The 13,719-nt window shown below is 66.8% G+C and overlaps 6 protein-coding genes across 6 annotated transcripts in view; 1 reads left to right on the forward strand and 5 right to left on the reverse strand.

The window, feature by feature from the left end:
• EMIHUDRAFT_108701 (hypothetical protein) overlaps positions 1 to 2,960 on the reverse strand; it is a gene marked incomplete at both ends in the record, with an annotated part of 3,720 nt that extends 760 nt beyond the window's left edge. Inside the window, 6 exons of the mRNA XM_005792300.1 lie at positions 171 to 439; positions 486 to 734; positions 1,577 to 1,669; positions 1,788 to 1,880; positions 1,964 to 2,125; positions 2,202 to 2,960. Of these exons, the coding sequence (XP_005792357.1) occupies positions 171 to 439; positions 486 to 734; positions 1,577 to 1,669; positions 1,788 to 1,880; positions 1,964 to 2,125; positions 2,202 to 2,960 (1,625 nt within the window). The remainder of the gene's footprint in view (positions 1 to 170; positions 440 to 485; positions 735 to 1,576; positions 1,670 to 1,787; positions 1,881 to 1,963; positions 2,126 to 2,201) is intronic.
• A 692-nt stretch (positions 2,961 to 3,652) lies between these two features.
• Positions 3,653 to 4,201, reverse strand: EMIHUDRAFT_57918 (hypothetical protein; the record flags this gene model as incomplete). The annotated part of the gene is made up of 1 exon (XM_005792301.1): positions 3,653 to 4,201. A coding segment is annotated over one exon (549 nt), but the record flags the coding sequence as incomplete, so codon positions are not given.
• A 265-nt stretch (positions 4,202 to 4,466) lies between these two features.
• On the reverse strand, positions 4,467 to 5,267 carry EMIHUDRAFT_223114 (hypothetical protein; the record flags this gene model as incomplete). Its single annotated transcript, XM_005792302.1, has 3 exons — positions 4,467 to 4,530; positions 4,833 to 4,983; positions 5,051 to 5,267. 3 exons carry the CDS (start codon positions 5,265 to 5,267, stop codon positions 4,467 to 4,469), a joined length of 432 nt encoding a protein of 143 aa, XP_005792359.1.
• A 590-nt stretch (positions 5,268 to 5,857) lies between these two features.
• On the reverse strand, positions 5,858 to 6,769 carry EMIHUDRAFT_223115 (hypothetical protein; the record flags this gene model as incomplete). The annotated part of the gene is made up of 2 exons (XM_005792303.1): positions 5,858 to 6,100; positions 6,251 to 6,769. The coding sequence occupies 2 exons, from the start codon at positions 6,767 to 6,769 to the stop codon at positions 5,858 to 5,860; spliced, it is 762 nt and encodes a 253-aa protein (XP_005792360.1).
• A 3,036-nt stretch (positions 6,770 to 9,805) lies between these two features.
• Positions 9,806 to 10,786, forward strand: EMIHUDRAFT_69885 (hypothetical protein; the record flags this gene model as incomplete). Its single annotated transcript, XM_005792304.1, has 1 exon — positions 9,806 to 10,786. One exon carries the CDS (start codon positions 9,806 to 9,808, stop codon positions 10,784 to 10,786), a length of 981 nt encoding a protein of 326 aa, XP_005792361.1.
• Positions 10,787 to 11,499: 713 nt separating this feature from the next.
• Positions 11,500 to 13,719, reverse strand: part of EMIHUDRAFT_454343 (hypothetical protein) — a gene marked incomplete at its 3' end in the record, with an annotated part of 3,223 nt that continues 1,003 nt past the window's right edge. Inside the window, exons 5-9 of the mRNA XM_005792305.1 lie at positions 13,527 to 13,644; positions 13,074 to 13,413; positions 12,429 to 12,860; positions 12,208 to 12,350; positions 11,500 to 11,917 (exon numbers count right to left, since the gene is read on the reverse strand). Of these exons, the coding sequence (XP_005792362.1) occupies positions 11,502 to 11,917; positions 12,208 to 12,350; positions 12,429 to 12,860; positions 13,074 to 13,413; positions 13,527 to 13,644 (1,449 nt within the window). The remainder of the gene's footprint in view (positions 11,918 to 12,207; positions 12,351 to 12,428; positions 12,861 to 13,073; positions 13,414 to 13,526; positions 13,645 to 13,719) is intronic.

Raw genomic sequence — 13,719 nt, forward strand, 5'->3', positions numbered from 1 at the left:
CGGGGGGGAGAAAGAGAGAGAGTGAGTGCGTGCGTGTGTGAGGGTCAGTGTGTGTGTGTGTGTGTGTGAGCGTGTGTGTGTGTGTGTGCGTGAGAGAGAGAGAGAGAGAGGAGACTTAGCAAGCCCCCCCCCCCCCACTCCTCCTCCCCCCCACTCCTCCCGCCGCGCACCTCGCACGGTCCACCCTCGCCTGCTCGGCCCACGGCGCCTTCTCCTCGTCGCTCAGCGCCCGCCACCGCTCCCCGACAATCTTGGCCAGCTCCTTCGCGTCCAAGTACAGGCGGGCGCCGCCGCCGCCGCCGCCGCCGCCGTCGACATCGCCACCGTCGGCGCCTCCGTTGCCTGCGACACCGGCCGCAGCACGCCCCGCCGCGCGGCTCTCGGCATGCGCTTGCTGCACCGCGGACTTGGTCGCGTGGAAGAAGAGGAAGTACGAGGTCTGCGGCGGCTTTGGCGCCCCCTGCAGCCGGGCGGCGCCGCGTCACCGTTCCGAGGGGAATGCTCCGAGGCGGTTCCGAGGCGGTTCCGAGGCGGTTCAGAGAAGGCCCCGAGAGAGGCGTCTCTGTGATAGTCTCGGCAGGGGCGACGCGCGCGTCCCGCCGCGCCTCTTGCCGCTCTTGCCGCTTCCGCTTCTTCTGGCCGTTTTGCTTCTCGCGCGTCGCGTCGCTTCGCGGCCTCGGCTCGAACTTGGGCTCGCGTGGCCTCGCCGCCTCCCGCGCGTACGCCACGGCCGCCTGCAGGAGAGGGTCCGAGACGGGTCGGGGGGGGGGGAGGCTCAGGGGAGGGCTCGCCGCGCGTGCGCCACGGGAGGCCTCGACGGCGGTGGCGAAGACGCCGAGGTGTATGTGGCCCGACTTGCTCACGCCTGCGGGAGACGGCATGGGCGTGTCGTGGGCGTGTCGTGGGCGTGTCGTGGACGTGTCGTGGGCGTGTCGTGGACGTGTCGTGGACGTGTCGTGGGCGTGTCGTGGGCGTGTCGTGGGCGTGTCGTGGACGTGTCGTGGGCGTGTCGTGGGCGTGTCGTGAGAAGAGTGCTGAGAGGCGGGCGAGGTGGCGCCCTCGCCCTCGTTCTGTGGAGCTGCAGCGGCTCTCGGCTGCCTCTCGGCTCTCTCTCGGCTCTCTCTCGGCTCTCTCTCGGAGATCTCGCTCCGTGGAGCTGCAGCTGCGCGCTGAAGGGGCGAGAAGGCAGCGGCCTGCGGGGAGACGACAGCGGACATGTCGCGGGCGCGTCCCGCTGGACAGCCGCGCGAGAGGGGCAGAGGCGAGGGCGGTGGCGGGGTGGGCGGTGGCGGGGTGGGCGGAGCTGGTGAGGGCGGTGGAGGGGGCGAGGGCGGTGGAGGGGGCGAGGGCGGTGGAGGGGGCGAGGGCGGCGGTGGAGGGGGCGAGGGCGGTGGAGGGGGCGAGGGCGGTGGAGGGGGCGAGGGCGGTGGGGAGGGGGCGAGGGCGGTGGAGGGGGCGAGGGCGGTGGTGGGCGAGGGAGGCGGAGGAGTGGGCGGTGGTGGGCGAGGAGGCGGAGGAGTGGGCGGTGGTGGGCGAGGAGGCGGGCAGGCCTGCCGCGGGCGACGCTCAGGCGCACGCCGCGGTAGCCCGTCTCCGACTTTGAGCTCAGGTGCAGCCTCACCCCCTCCGCCTCCTCGAGCAGCGGCTCGGAGAGGAGGGCCCGTCGCGCCTAGCACGGGGGGGGGGGGTGCCTGGGGGGAGGGAAGGGGGGGGGGGGGGCGAGAAGGCGGCGGCGAGGGCGGAGGCGGCGAGGGCGGAGGCGGCGAGGGCGGAGGAGGCGATGACACCTCCTCGTGCGCCGCCGCCGCCGCGTCAGCCTCCGCCTTGGTAGGCGAAGGAGCTGCCACTCGAGACACCTTGGGCTCGAGGAGGGCGCGCGCCTGTTCACCGCCGGAGGCGGTGAAAGAGGCGCCGTTCACGGCCACGCTGACGGCTCGTGGAGAGGGGGGCGCGCGTACGCCACCGCCGCCTCCGCCTTGGTGGCAAAGAGTCCGAGGTGGCGGAAGGTCTTGCCGCGCTCGCCTTCGCTCACCTGCGCCTTGAAGCCGCCGCGGCACGCGACAGCGGTCACGCCCTTGTAGCCCGTCTGCGAGCGCGCGCTGAGGTGCAGCCTGACGCCGCCCGCCTAATCTCGGGTGATCTCGGGTGATCTCGGGTCATCTGCCGTCGAGGTGCAGCCTGGCGCCGCCCGCCTCGGCCACCGCCGGCGCCGCGAGCTCGGCCAGAAAGCGAGAGTCGTCCGCCCCGAGGGAGGCGTCTCCATGCCCCGTACCGCCAGAGGGGTGCCACCCAAGAAGCCCGTCAAGGCCACGGCTGCCCGCGGCGTGGCAGGAGTGGTCGCCGCCAGGGGCGCCTCCGTCGGCGATTGCGTCCGGCGAGCCCGCATCGCCCCCACTACCCCCACCCACCGTCTTCTCGTCATCGTCCGACTCGCCACCGTGGGACGCGCCCACGCCCTGCGCCGCCGCTCGCACCGGCCGAGCGCCCTGAAGGGCGACGCTCGGGCGGGACGAGAGCGGCGTGTCGTCCTCCTCGCTGTCCACGTCCTCCTCGCTGTCGGCCTCGCCGCCGCCACCATTGCCGCCGCCGCAACCCGCGCCGCCCGACACCTCGCCCGCCGCAGCGGGTGAGCCGTCGGAGGCCACGCCGACGAACGCCGGACGGAGCCGGGCGCCGGCCTGCTGCGTCTGCTGCGGAGAGCGTGCCCACCGCTCGACGTGCCGGAGCCACGTGTTCAGCTTCGAGGTGAGCGCCGGCTTGTCCGCTGCGGCGAGCGCGCCGCTGCCGGGAGGCATCCCCTCAAGCTGCCGCGCCGACTGGCGGCAGAGGTGCAGGTTGACGTTGCCTTTGGCGTCGCGGTACGGCAGCAGCCGCGCCTCGCGGAGGAGGAAGCGGGAGGCGGCGAGCCCGGGTAGGTCGATTTCAGCGAGTGGGGTGGCGCTGTAGGACGAGGAGGACATTCGTGAACCGCGAAGCAAAGAAGGGCGGGAGCATTGAAAAAAGAATTTTTATTGGACACTCGCAGAAAGGGCGCGGGACTGGCGCGCACTGGCACTAACACAGGTACACCACGGGAGCCGCCTAAGAATTTAAACAAAAGAACTCTCTCTCACAGAATTTTACAATCCTGCACTCGCACAACACTGGGCACGGGACTGGCGCGCACTGGCACTAACACAGGTACAAAAAGAAAAATGGCTGGACCACTTCCTTTATTAAAACCCGTTTGTTATCTCTGCCGTTCTCCCATTCCTCCCTGGCGCCGGCCGGTTTTTAGTTTCTTTCTTTATAAGTGCTTCAAAAAGGCAGCTCCCACGAGAAGAGACAAGAGTTGACGACAAGCTGCCGTCCTGCGCGAGAGCCCAAATCACTTTGTGTTCTGTGTCTATAAAGACGAGCGGTGATTTCTTGTTGCTTTCCGAAATCTCTCTTTGACTGATCTCTCTCTTCTGTTTGTTGAGTCTCTGATGGGGTCCCGTACCACGCGGAATCGACCCTATATCTCAAGTGCTCAAGTGCTCATAAGTCTCGGTGCGGACATCTCTGATGACTCCGTTTTCGGGGGCGTTGCATTTGCCAAACCTTTCGAGCACAAAAAAGGGCACACGGCGCACACGGCGCACACACACCTCTGGGGTCCCTAGCGCGGCGGTAGCAGCCGCATCAGCGCGGCGACGTGGGCGTCCTCCTCCCCCACCTCGCGCAGCCACGCCGCGAGCGACTCGAGGTAGTCTCGGTTCGCGCCGCTCGGGCCGTGCGCGCTCGCAATGGTTAGCGCGGCGGCAGCCGGGTCGGCCAGCATCACCGGGGAGAAGAGCGGGTTGTCGCACGTCGCAGAGTACACGAGCGCGCGCACCGGCGGCGCGCCCGGCCGTGCAGGCTGCACCTGCACCACCTCGCGCGTGTAGCCGCCCTTCTCCCGAAAGTCGAGGTTGGCCAGCACGCGCGGCACGTCGTCCGCCCCGACGCGGTAGCACAGGCCGCACGTCGTCGATGGCGGCTCGCCCGGCTCGCGCAGGCCCTTGGCCTCCAGCTGGGCGTCGGAGATCATCGTCGCAACGAGGCCGGGGCTGGAGGGCGTGCCGCGGTGGTCGCACGAGCGCTGCGCAAAGTAGCGGCCCCAGCCGGAGCAACGGCCGACGAGCGTCTCCTCATGCGGGAAGTCGGGCCGCCAGCAGAGCGAGCCGTAGCCAAAGATCCAGAGCGGGTCCGGCACCTCGACCCCGCCGGCTGCACGGTTCCCGAGCCACACGCCGGCAGCCGCGTCCCACCGAGGCGCCGCAGCAGGCGCCTCGGCAGACGGCTGCACGAAGCTATAAAGCCAGGCGGCGAAGCGAGCGAGCATCGTAGCCCAGGCACGATCGATGCTTCTTGCCGCGCCGCGTGAGAACCAGCAGGGTGCAGTATTTACCTGTGTTAGTGCCAGTGCGAGCCAGTCCGTGCCCCGCATACGACGGAGCTGAATTCTAAAATTCTTTTATACGGTCCCGTCTTGCTTTTTCTGCGGCAAAGTCAAACCACCCCACCACCCTAGGTGTTGAATACAAATATATGAATTCACAGAGAGGTCTCCCAGGAGCCTGAATACTGTATTCAAAAAGGCGCGCAGCGCGCCGGAACACATACGGAATACATGCGGCGCGCGCGGAGCGCCGCTAGCTAGTTGTGCAGGCGCGGAGCGCGCGGAAGCGCGCGGAAGCGCGCGGAAGCGCGCAGCGAGCGCGCGGCGCGGAGAGCGCGCGGAGCGCGCTAGCGCGCGCGGAGCGCGGGCAGACCATCAGGTCCTCCTCGTTGTTTGTCCGAGTTGTTCTCGTCCGAAGTCGCTCTCCCACTTGACCGCCGGCTCCTTGTAGCCCGCCTTGGTGCGCTTGATGCGGAGCTGGAGCGCCTCGTGGCAATAGACGAGGCGGTCGGAGACGGAGTGGCGCATGCGATTGCGGCGGTCGGTCTTAATGGAGCCGTAGATCGACCAGTTGCGCTCCGCTGCCGACGCGCAGACTGGCTGCGAGAGCACCGTGCACGCGAGAGGGCCGGGAGGTTCTTGCCGTACATATGCTCCACCACTGCGCCGGCGGGAGCGTCTTGGCCTGGTCCTTCACGAATGGCCTCGAGAGAACGCCCGCGCTGTCCTGGTAGGACGCGAGCTCGACGCAGGCCTCGCCCGCCAGCCTCTGCACCCCCGGATCGTCGACGGTGAGCGCGCGCGCGAGCATCGGGCCGGAGAGGGAGTCGGGGTTCGAGGTGAGGCGGGAGTACTCGTAGCGCATCGCCATCTTCTCGATGATCGAGATGAGCGCCTCCTGGACGTCGCCGCTCATGTCGTGCGCGAGGTACTCGGGGTCGAGCGCGTAGCCCGCGAGGTGCATCGGCGACTTGAGGTACTCCCAGCGCGCGTCGTGGATCTTGAGCGCCCCCTCCTTCCATGGGACGGTGGAGTTGGCGATCACCCCCCGAATGCTGTTCATCCGCGGCATCACCTTGCCCATGGCGGGGGCGGCGCCATCGCAGAGGCGGAGGAGCTTCACGACCGGCGTCGCAATCTTGAGCACCTCCACGAGCGGCGCCCAGAAGCCGCTCTCGTTGAGGATGATGGCCTTGACAGGGTGATCGCGGCCGGAGATGGTGCCGGAGGCGGTGTCGTCGTCGTTGCCCTTCTTGAACTTCTGCTCACCAAACTCGGAGGAGACGACGACCTGCTGGAGGTCGGCCTTGACGCGCAGCATCCGCCCGAGCGCACGCATGTTGCCGGCGAAGCGGGTCGCCTTGGGGCGGTAGAGGCCGAACTCCTTTTTGTGGTTGACGGCGATGACCTCGCGCAGCTTGGTCCGCGGCCAGCGCTTCTTGCCCCAGAAGAGGTTCAGGATGGCGTTGGACTTCTTGTTAGATTCTTGATGACCGCCGCGACCTCTTCGATCTTGCCGAGGTCCTTGAGGTAGAGGTTGAGCACGTGCGGGCCACAGCACGTGCACGTAATCCACGGGAACTTGGTCTCCACGAGCTTCCACGCAGCCTTCATGACGGAGCACGTGTCCGTCACGACCTGCACGACCATGGGGGGGCCGATGCGCGTGATCTGCTCGATGAGCAGCTTGGCGACCGCCTACCAGGAGAGCAATCACCGTCAGGGGGGGAGGGGGGGACTGGGGCAACACCGGGGGTGGCGGGATCGCCTCGGCGTTCTCAGAGTCAGCGCTCGTGAGTTGGTAGGTGGCCGGTCAAAGAAGGTCGTGGTCGCGGAGCCGATGAGGACGTTGATGAGATGCGACGAGTTCACGTCGTCCCATCCATCAGATATGATGCTTCCGCCGTACTTGAGCACCTCGCCGCGGACCGGCCGCTCCTCGGCCTTGAGCGTGTCGGTGGTCTTCTCGAGGAGGTCACCAAGCATCCGCTGGCGCGTCGGCGGCTGGTAGGAGGCGGGGGCGGTCTTGAGCGCCTCGACGAGGTCCTTGAAGAGCGGGTGCGACACCTTGCTCGCCCCGACGTTGAGGCCGTAGAAGAACTCTCCGATCGCCTTGTCGCACGCCTCCGACTTGCCGGAGTACATCGAGGACTGGATGCTCTTCTGCCCAAGCTTGGCCTTGGCCTTCGCCTCGCCCGCGGCGACAGAGTCGGCAACCTCGTCGTGCGCGCGCTTGGCCGCCAGCGTCTTGCCCTTCTCGCCCTTCGCGCCCAGAAGCGACTCCTTGAGCGCGAGGAACTCCGGGGAGTCGTCGGTGCACTTGTCACAGAGGTGCTCCTTGATGCGCGTGGCGCCGCCGCAGAACATTCCGCCGTGTTGTTGGGTAGCTAATCACACGACATTTTCTGAGAGAGAGATTTTGTCCCGAGCTGCACGAGCATGATCTGTCTGAGAGAGAGATTTTTATTAACCAACAAGAAATCACGACTCTCACAGTGATTTGGGCTCGGCAGCCTTCTGTCTGTGACGGTCACGGACGGAGGGGGGGCTGGGCAGGGTTCATTCACCCACACGACAGGGTCAGTCTCTCACTACCACGGGCACACTGACAGGCGAGCCCAAGCATTTTTCTTTTGTACAAGGCGCTGTCCGCGCGCCGCGCCCAAGGACTTCTCAACGAAGACCAAAATGCGGCGCGGTCTGTCTATCGCTGCCCCCGGGGCGAAAGCAAGGACGAAGCTTGCGGAGAAGCTGGCGGCGTCCGAAGCATCGGCGGCGGATCTGGCCCAGCAAGCGGACGATGCAAAGATACGGGCGGAGCAGCAGGCGGCAGCCGCGGAGGCGGCGTCGGCCGAGCTGGCAGAGACGGCGAAGAAGCTGGTGGCGTCCGAGGCATTGGCGGCGGATCTGGCCAAGCAAGTGGACGACGCGAAGCGGGACAAGGCCGCGGCTGCAGAGGCGGCGGCCGAGGCGGCAGCAGCGGCGGCGGAGACGGCGAAGAAACTGGCGGCGCCCGAGGCAGCGCCGGCGGATCTGGAAGCGAAGCAGCTCATCGACACCGATCTCGAAGCAGGCACTGTCGGACGCTCGATTGGACTGCCCAAGTTCAAGAAGGTGCGAGCGGCAAGCGACGGCGGCGGGCCGTACCAGCAGCTGATCGATGGCGAAGGCGATAGCCGGTACCTGCCTCGCATGACCAAGGGATTTTTTGCGGCAGTGCTAACGACAAACACTTGCTGCACAGCCTTTCTGTGCATTATCCTTGTTGTGCTGTACCAGCACTCGTACGCAAGCGGTGTCGGTGAGGTGCAGCCGCGCCCCCCGCCTCCCCCGATCAGCAGCTACGACTACGACTACGACGTAGCCCCACCTCCCCCAACCAGCAGCTGCGCGATTTACCATGCCGGTGCGGCCGTCTTCGAGGGCGCCATGCACACGATGACGGCCGATGGGCTCACGGAGGTGGAAACTGAAGAGGGCGAGATCGTAACAAAGGAACGCACCGGTTTCAGCAACACCTTCGCCCCCACCTTCTTCGACTTCGAGTGCCTGCTTGCCAACGGCACGGGCGATCCGTGCGACGCGTACGTGGCCGAGGCCTTCGCAGACCAAATGTTCGTTCCTCTGCGCACCGACTCGCTGGTGGGGCTCTGGCTCTCCACGATCTTCCTCTACTCGCTGGCTCAGATTGGTGGCATCCCGCGGCCACGGTTCGTTGACCGCAGGATCGACTGGCCTGGGACCGTCTTCTGGCTCTCTTGGATGCTGACACAGCTGTGCCAGTTCCTCGTGGTCGGGCTTTCCCTTGCTATGCAGGTTGTCGCCTTCTTCGGCGTGCACGAGCGCACCGGGCCGTGCATGGTCAGGGTCGACAACTTTACGCTGCTGGACGAGTACGCGACGGTCACGTTTGCGGCGCAGCCAGCGCTTCTTAGCAAGCTGCTGCTTCTGGTCGTGTACGGGTACCTGCTGTCGCTCGGCGCGCTCGTGTTCATTGGGCGCAAGGTGAACGAGGTTGAGTTTAAGGAAGAGGCTAGCAAGACCAACACCAGCCTCGTGCAGCCGATCCCGCTTGCGAGCGTGCTCTACTTCATCTCTCGGTGGGCGCTGTACGGCATCTGCCTGGGGACCGTCGGCGGGTGGCTTGGCTGGCCGGGCGCCTCGTGGGCGGCCGCGCTGGTTGCGGCAGCTGTGGGCTCGCTCACGGGAGGATTCAGGCGAGGTAAAGACTCGCTGTCTCGCGCAACAGTCGCCAAGTGCGCCCTTGGCGTTCTCCTCGCCCTGCCGATCCTGCCGAATCTTGTCTACCTACCATTGGGCGGGCTGTTCCTTGCGTTTGTCAAGCTAAGCTTTGCCGCCGGGCGGACGTCACTCGATCTTATTGAGTCAACAGCTACGTCGGAGTGGCGTTGCTGCCAACGGCTCGAGGCACTGACCAAGGCCGCGGCCGCTGCCACCAAGCCGGCCATCAGCTGGCTCGCCCCGCTCGGAAGCCTCGAGCTGTCGAGCGGCATGTCAATGGTGGTGCAGGGGCTGGCGTACACCGAGACGAGCCTCTCAACGCTGGCGGGCGGACTGGCTTGCGTGCTGGGCTGCCTCGCGCTCTCCCCACTGGTTGCGTACGGCACGTGGGCGGCGGAACAAGGACGGCTCGAGCCCGATTACGACGTCGAGGACAGCGTGGTGGAGGCGGTGCAGGCACGGCTCTGGATGCTGTGGGTCCTCGTGGCCATGCCCGTGCTGCTGTTTGCTGTGGAGTTTTGTATGAATGGCAAGCTCCTCGTCCAAAGATGCGAGGAAGGCGGTATCTACCTCTCGCTCACAAGCTCACCAGTCCTGAACGTGCTCCTCACCGTCTATGCCATCCCGTTCCTCCTCGCGCTCGTCTTCGCCATCTTCTTCACCTCGCAGGACGACTCGTACATCGAGCGCGTCATCTGGCACGCACAGGTTGTATACGGCGACTCCTTTGCGTTCCTCGCCACGCTGCAGCTCGACGTGTCGGGTCTCCAGCCCTTTCTCGACAGCGTGATGGCGGACATGGTCGCGTTCACGGGCGATCCTTTGGGGGCAGCGCAAAAGGTCGCCGATCGTCTGGCCGAGATCGTAGCGGACCCGCTGGCGCCCGTGAGGGAGGTGGTCGAGGTGGTTGCCAACATGTCGCGCTATCTGGAGATCGACCCGTCCTACTTTGTTGAACACTCGGCGGCGCTCGACGTTCTGAATGTATCTCTGGGGCTGCTCAAGCTGCTAGCCACCTACGGACGCAAGGCGTTTGCGCTCTACGATGCGGTGCTGAGGCTATTTCGCGGAGAGAAGGGGGAGGGAAACGAGGAGGACGACGGGGTGGTGCAGGTGCACGAGTGCGTGGCGGATCCGAAGAAGGCGCAGCTCGAAGCCGACATGGAGCTGCTCTGCCAACGAGGTGTTTACTCGGAGGATAAGACTTCGTGGAACTTGAAGAGCGCGCAGCTTGCTGCTGGGGATGTGGCGACAATTGCTCTCTGGCTGAAGGACAATGGGGTGCTGACCGAGCTCGACCTCCGCTTCAACGGCATCGGCGACGAGGGCGCCGTCGCCCTCGGCGAGGCGCTGCGCGTCAACGAGGTATTGACCTCCTTGGATGTGGGCTTAAACCACCTCACCGAGGAGGCGGCCCTCGGCATCGTCCGCGTCGAGCGGCAGCGCAACAAGCTCACCTTGCTGGGCTTGGCTAGCTGCCGCATCGGCCCGACTGGCGCCGCAGAGATCGCCGAGTACGTGTCGGGCAGCAAGGTATTGACCAACCTCGAGCTCGGCTGGAACGGCTTCGGCGACGAGGGTGTTGAGGCGCTGGCCTCCGCTCTGCGCGTCAATGGGGTGCTGACGTCCTTGGACGTGGGCGTCAACAATATCGGGCCAACCGGCGCGACCGCGATCGCCGAGGCGCTGCGCGTCAACGGGGTGTTGAACACCATCAACCTCGCCCGCAACGACATCAGCGCCGAGGGCGCCGTCGCGATCGCCGCCGCCCTTCGCGTCAACGCGGTGCTGACCTCCTTGAATCTGGGCTTCAACGACCTCACCGAGGAGGCGGCCCTCGGCATCGTGCGCGTCGAGCGGCAGCGCAACAAGCTCACCTCGCTGGGCTTGGATGGCTGCAACATCGGCCCGACTGGCGCCGCGGAGGTCGCCGAGTACGTGTCGGGCAGCGGGGTGCTGACCACCCTCAATCTCCGCGGCAACGGCTTCGGCGACGAGGGTGCCAAGGCGCTAGCATCCGCTCTGCGCGTCAACGGGGTGCTGAAAAACATCGACCTCTGCAACAACAGTTTTGGCGACGAGGGGAAGGGAGTGATTCGAGATGCCGTGAGCGGGCGGGAAGGGTTCAAGCTCGAGATGTGAGTGGGGAAATCGGACAGTCTTGTACGTGGTAGATCTTTGACAAGGACTAGCCGCTCACGATCTGGTACCGCATCGATGAGTTCCAGCTCATCTCCCTCAAGATCATCGCCGAGGCGCCGCACGGGCCACGGCCGGCCGCTCCGCAGTCCTCTCTATCTCCCGACCGCCCCCACTTGAACCACAGGCGGTGCTCCTCTGCTCGCCCATCTATCTGAACCAGACCTCCCTCCCGCTCTGCGTGTTGGGCGAGCTCGAGAGCCAGTCGCTCGCCTTCTCCGAACAGACCACGGCTCCCTGAGAACGCACACAACGCCTCGGAGCACCCAGCTCTTGGGGGCAGCACACCGCTCGTGGAGGAGTCTACACCAAGGCGCTCCCTTTGGAGAGGGGAGGCCCGCTCTCCTCACCGTCTGCCGGCCGCTCTGCTTCCCGTCCGAGCGGTGTCGGCGGTACCACACGGCGCGCCCGGCCCGTCGCCTCCGCCTCCTCGAGCTCGATCATCAAGTGTGGTACACATCTGTGTCTGTCTCGGCTCTCGCTATATCGTATCACACACTCCAGCGTGCGCCGGGGCCCGCGCGCCGCCGCCGGCGGACACCGCGCAGGCTGCCCTCAGGCGCTCTCACCTCTCAGCCCTAAACATTCACTCTTTACTTACATAAATAAAAACGGACACCTCTCTCTGTCAGCCGTCACTGCAGTGTATTGATATCTTATTTCTACAATTGTATTTTTGTGCATTGTGGGCTGAGTGAACAACAGATGAGATCTTGAGTGTTGAGAGATGGGTTTGGGCGCCGCTTGACGGCCGGGGCGCGGGGCACGCGCCCACGCTGGTGCCTCGCACACACCCGTTAGCGACACCGATATAGCATGGGGGGGTCCCACTCCCAGTTTCTGTGCGCGCCCCTGGCGTAAATACCTCAACGGACACACAACACACAACTGTCACGACTCCTGGCCCAAAGCCAGGAGGCCGTCCTCGTCGTCCCCGAACGAGACACCGCTCGGCAGCCGCCGCACCTGGCCAACGGGCGGCGGGTGGTGCGGCTCGGCGGCGCCTCCAGCGGAGCAGCTCTGCGCGTCGTTGTCCACGTCGATCGCCGCGGCGCGCAGTTGGGCGTCGCGCTCCTGCAGAGCGGACGGGCACAAGCGAGTAAGGCTGGAAGGCAGCCGAGAGGAAGGCGCCGAGAGGTCGCCGAGAGGTCGCCGACAAGTAGCCGAGTGGTGCCCGAGATATGACCGAGAGGATGCCGAGAGGTCGCCGAGGTGCAGCAAAGTGGAGAGCTGGCGCGCGCCTCGCGGCTGCGGCTGCCGCCGAACTGGACATCGCCGCCCCCGCCGCCCGCCGCCGCGCCCTCGGCGAGGCCCTGGTCTGCCGGGCCGGCGCCGCTGCGGGCGGGCTCAGAGGGGCGGCTCACCTTTGCCGGCTGCCCCTCCACCTTCACCACCACGCCGTTGAAGTCGCCGCCGCCGCTCTCCCGCTCGCGCCTCCGCTTGACGGAGTCGATCAGCTCGCGCGCCTGTGACATGATAGCAGCGGCGTGAGAGTCTGAGTTTCGGGCTAGATCTGAGGTAGATCTCGGCTGGATCTCGCGCGCCCGGCCGAGGGCCTCGGAGGAGCCAGGCGTGAGACCACCACCTCCTCCGCCTCCTGGGCCTTGCGCTGGTCGCGGCATCTGCTGTCCGCGGTGCGGCATCTGCATCGGCCCTCCTCCGCTCTGCATGCCTCCTCCTTGCATGCCCCCGCCCCGCATCTGCTGCATCATCAGCATCTGCTGCTGCATCATCTGCTGCTGCTGCATCATCTGCTGCTGCAGCATGGCTTGCTGCTGGAACCAGGCCTGCTTCGGCGTGTTGCACTTGAAGCAGCTGTGCCGCGAGGCGAAGACGTTGGCGCTGCAGTTCGGGCACACCCAGTCGCCCGGCCGGTGCCCGTGGCCGCCGTTGTTGTCGTTGGGCATGCCCCCGCCACCGCCAAAGCCCATCCCCCCCATGGGCACCCCGCCCATGGGCATCCCGCCCATGGGCATCCCGCCCATGGGCATCCCGCCCATGGGCATCCCCCCCATCCCTCCAAAGCCGCCGCCGCCGCCCATCCCGCCGCACATGCCGAAGCCGCACCCCATCCCGCCGCCGCAGAACCCGGCCGCACCCATGCCGCCACCGCCGCCCATGCCGCCACCGCCGCAGCTTCCCATCGCTGCGCCCGCTGCTGCGGCGGTGGCGGCGCCCGCACTGGCGGTGGTGGCGGCGGAGGGAGAGGAGACGGCGGCTGGTGGCGCACCCGCCGTCGCCGGCTCGAGCGGCCCCCAATCGTCGTCTGGCGCCGCCGCTGCTGCCGACTCGCTCTTGACGACGCCAGAGGCGGCGGCGCCCGCCTCCGGGACGAACGTCTCTGCGGCGTTCGCCGCCGGCTCGGCGGCCGCGTCCGCCTTTGCGTGCTTGACGTCCTCGTAGAGCGCGCGCAGCATCTCGCGCGCGTGCTTGTTTGGCACGACCTCGTCCACGCGCACGCCCGTGGTCGCGCAGAGCACGCAGCGCGTCCCTCCCGACGCGGGGTCCTCCACCAGCGCCTGCGTGAGCGCGCTGCCCGAGACGGAGGCGCCGCAGCAGGGCAGCACGACCTGCGGGGCGGCGTGGACGTGTCCAGGAGGTGTGATGCGGGTGCCGCGGAGGTGTGTGGTGGCGCAGGTGTGTGGTGGTGTGTGGTGGCGCAGGTGTGTGGTGGCGCATGCACCGGGTCCTCGAAGAGCCGCTTGGTGATCGGGCACTTGAGCTCTTCCGGCACGTGCTCCGCGTCTACCTTCTCGAGGCTCTTTGCCGTCACGCGCGAGAACTTCTTCTCGTCGGCAACCTGTTGCGGGGATGGCCGTTGCTCACCCATGATGGTCGCTATGGTCGCCATGGGCAGGGGCACCCTCTCTCCCCCT

Source organism: Emiliania huxleyi (genome assembly GCF_000372725.1).
Source record: "Emiliania huxleyi CCMP1516 unplaced genomic scaffold EMIHUscaffold_108, whole genome shotgun sequence".
In the NCBI taxonomy this organism is placed as follows: Eukaryota; Haptophyta; order Isochrysidales; family Noelaerhabdaceae; genus Emiliania; species Emiliania huxleyi.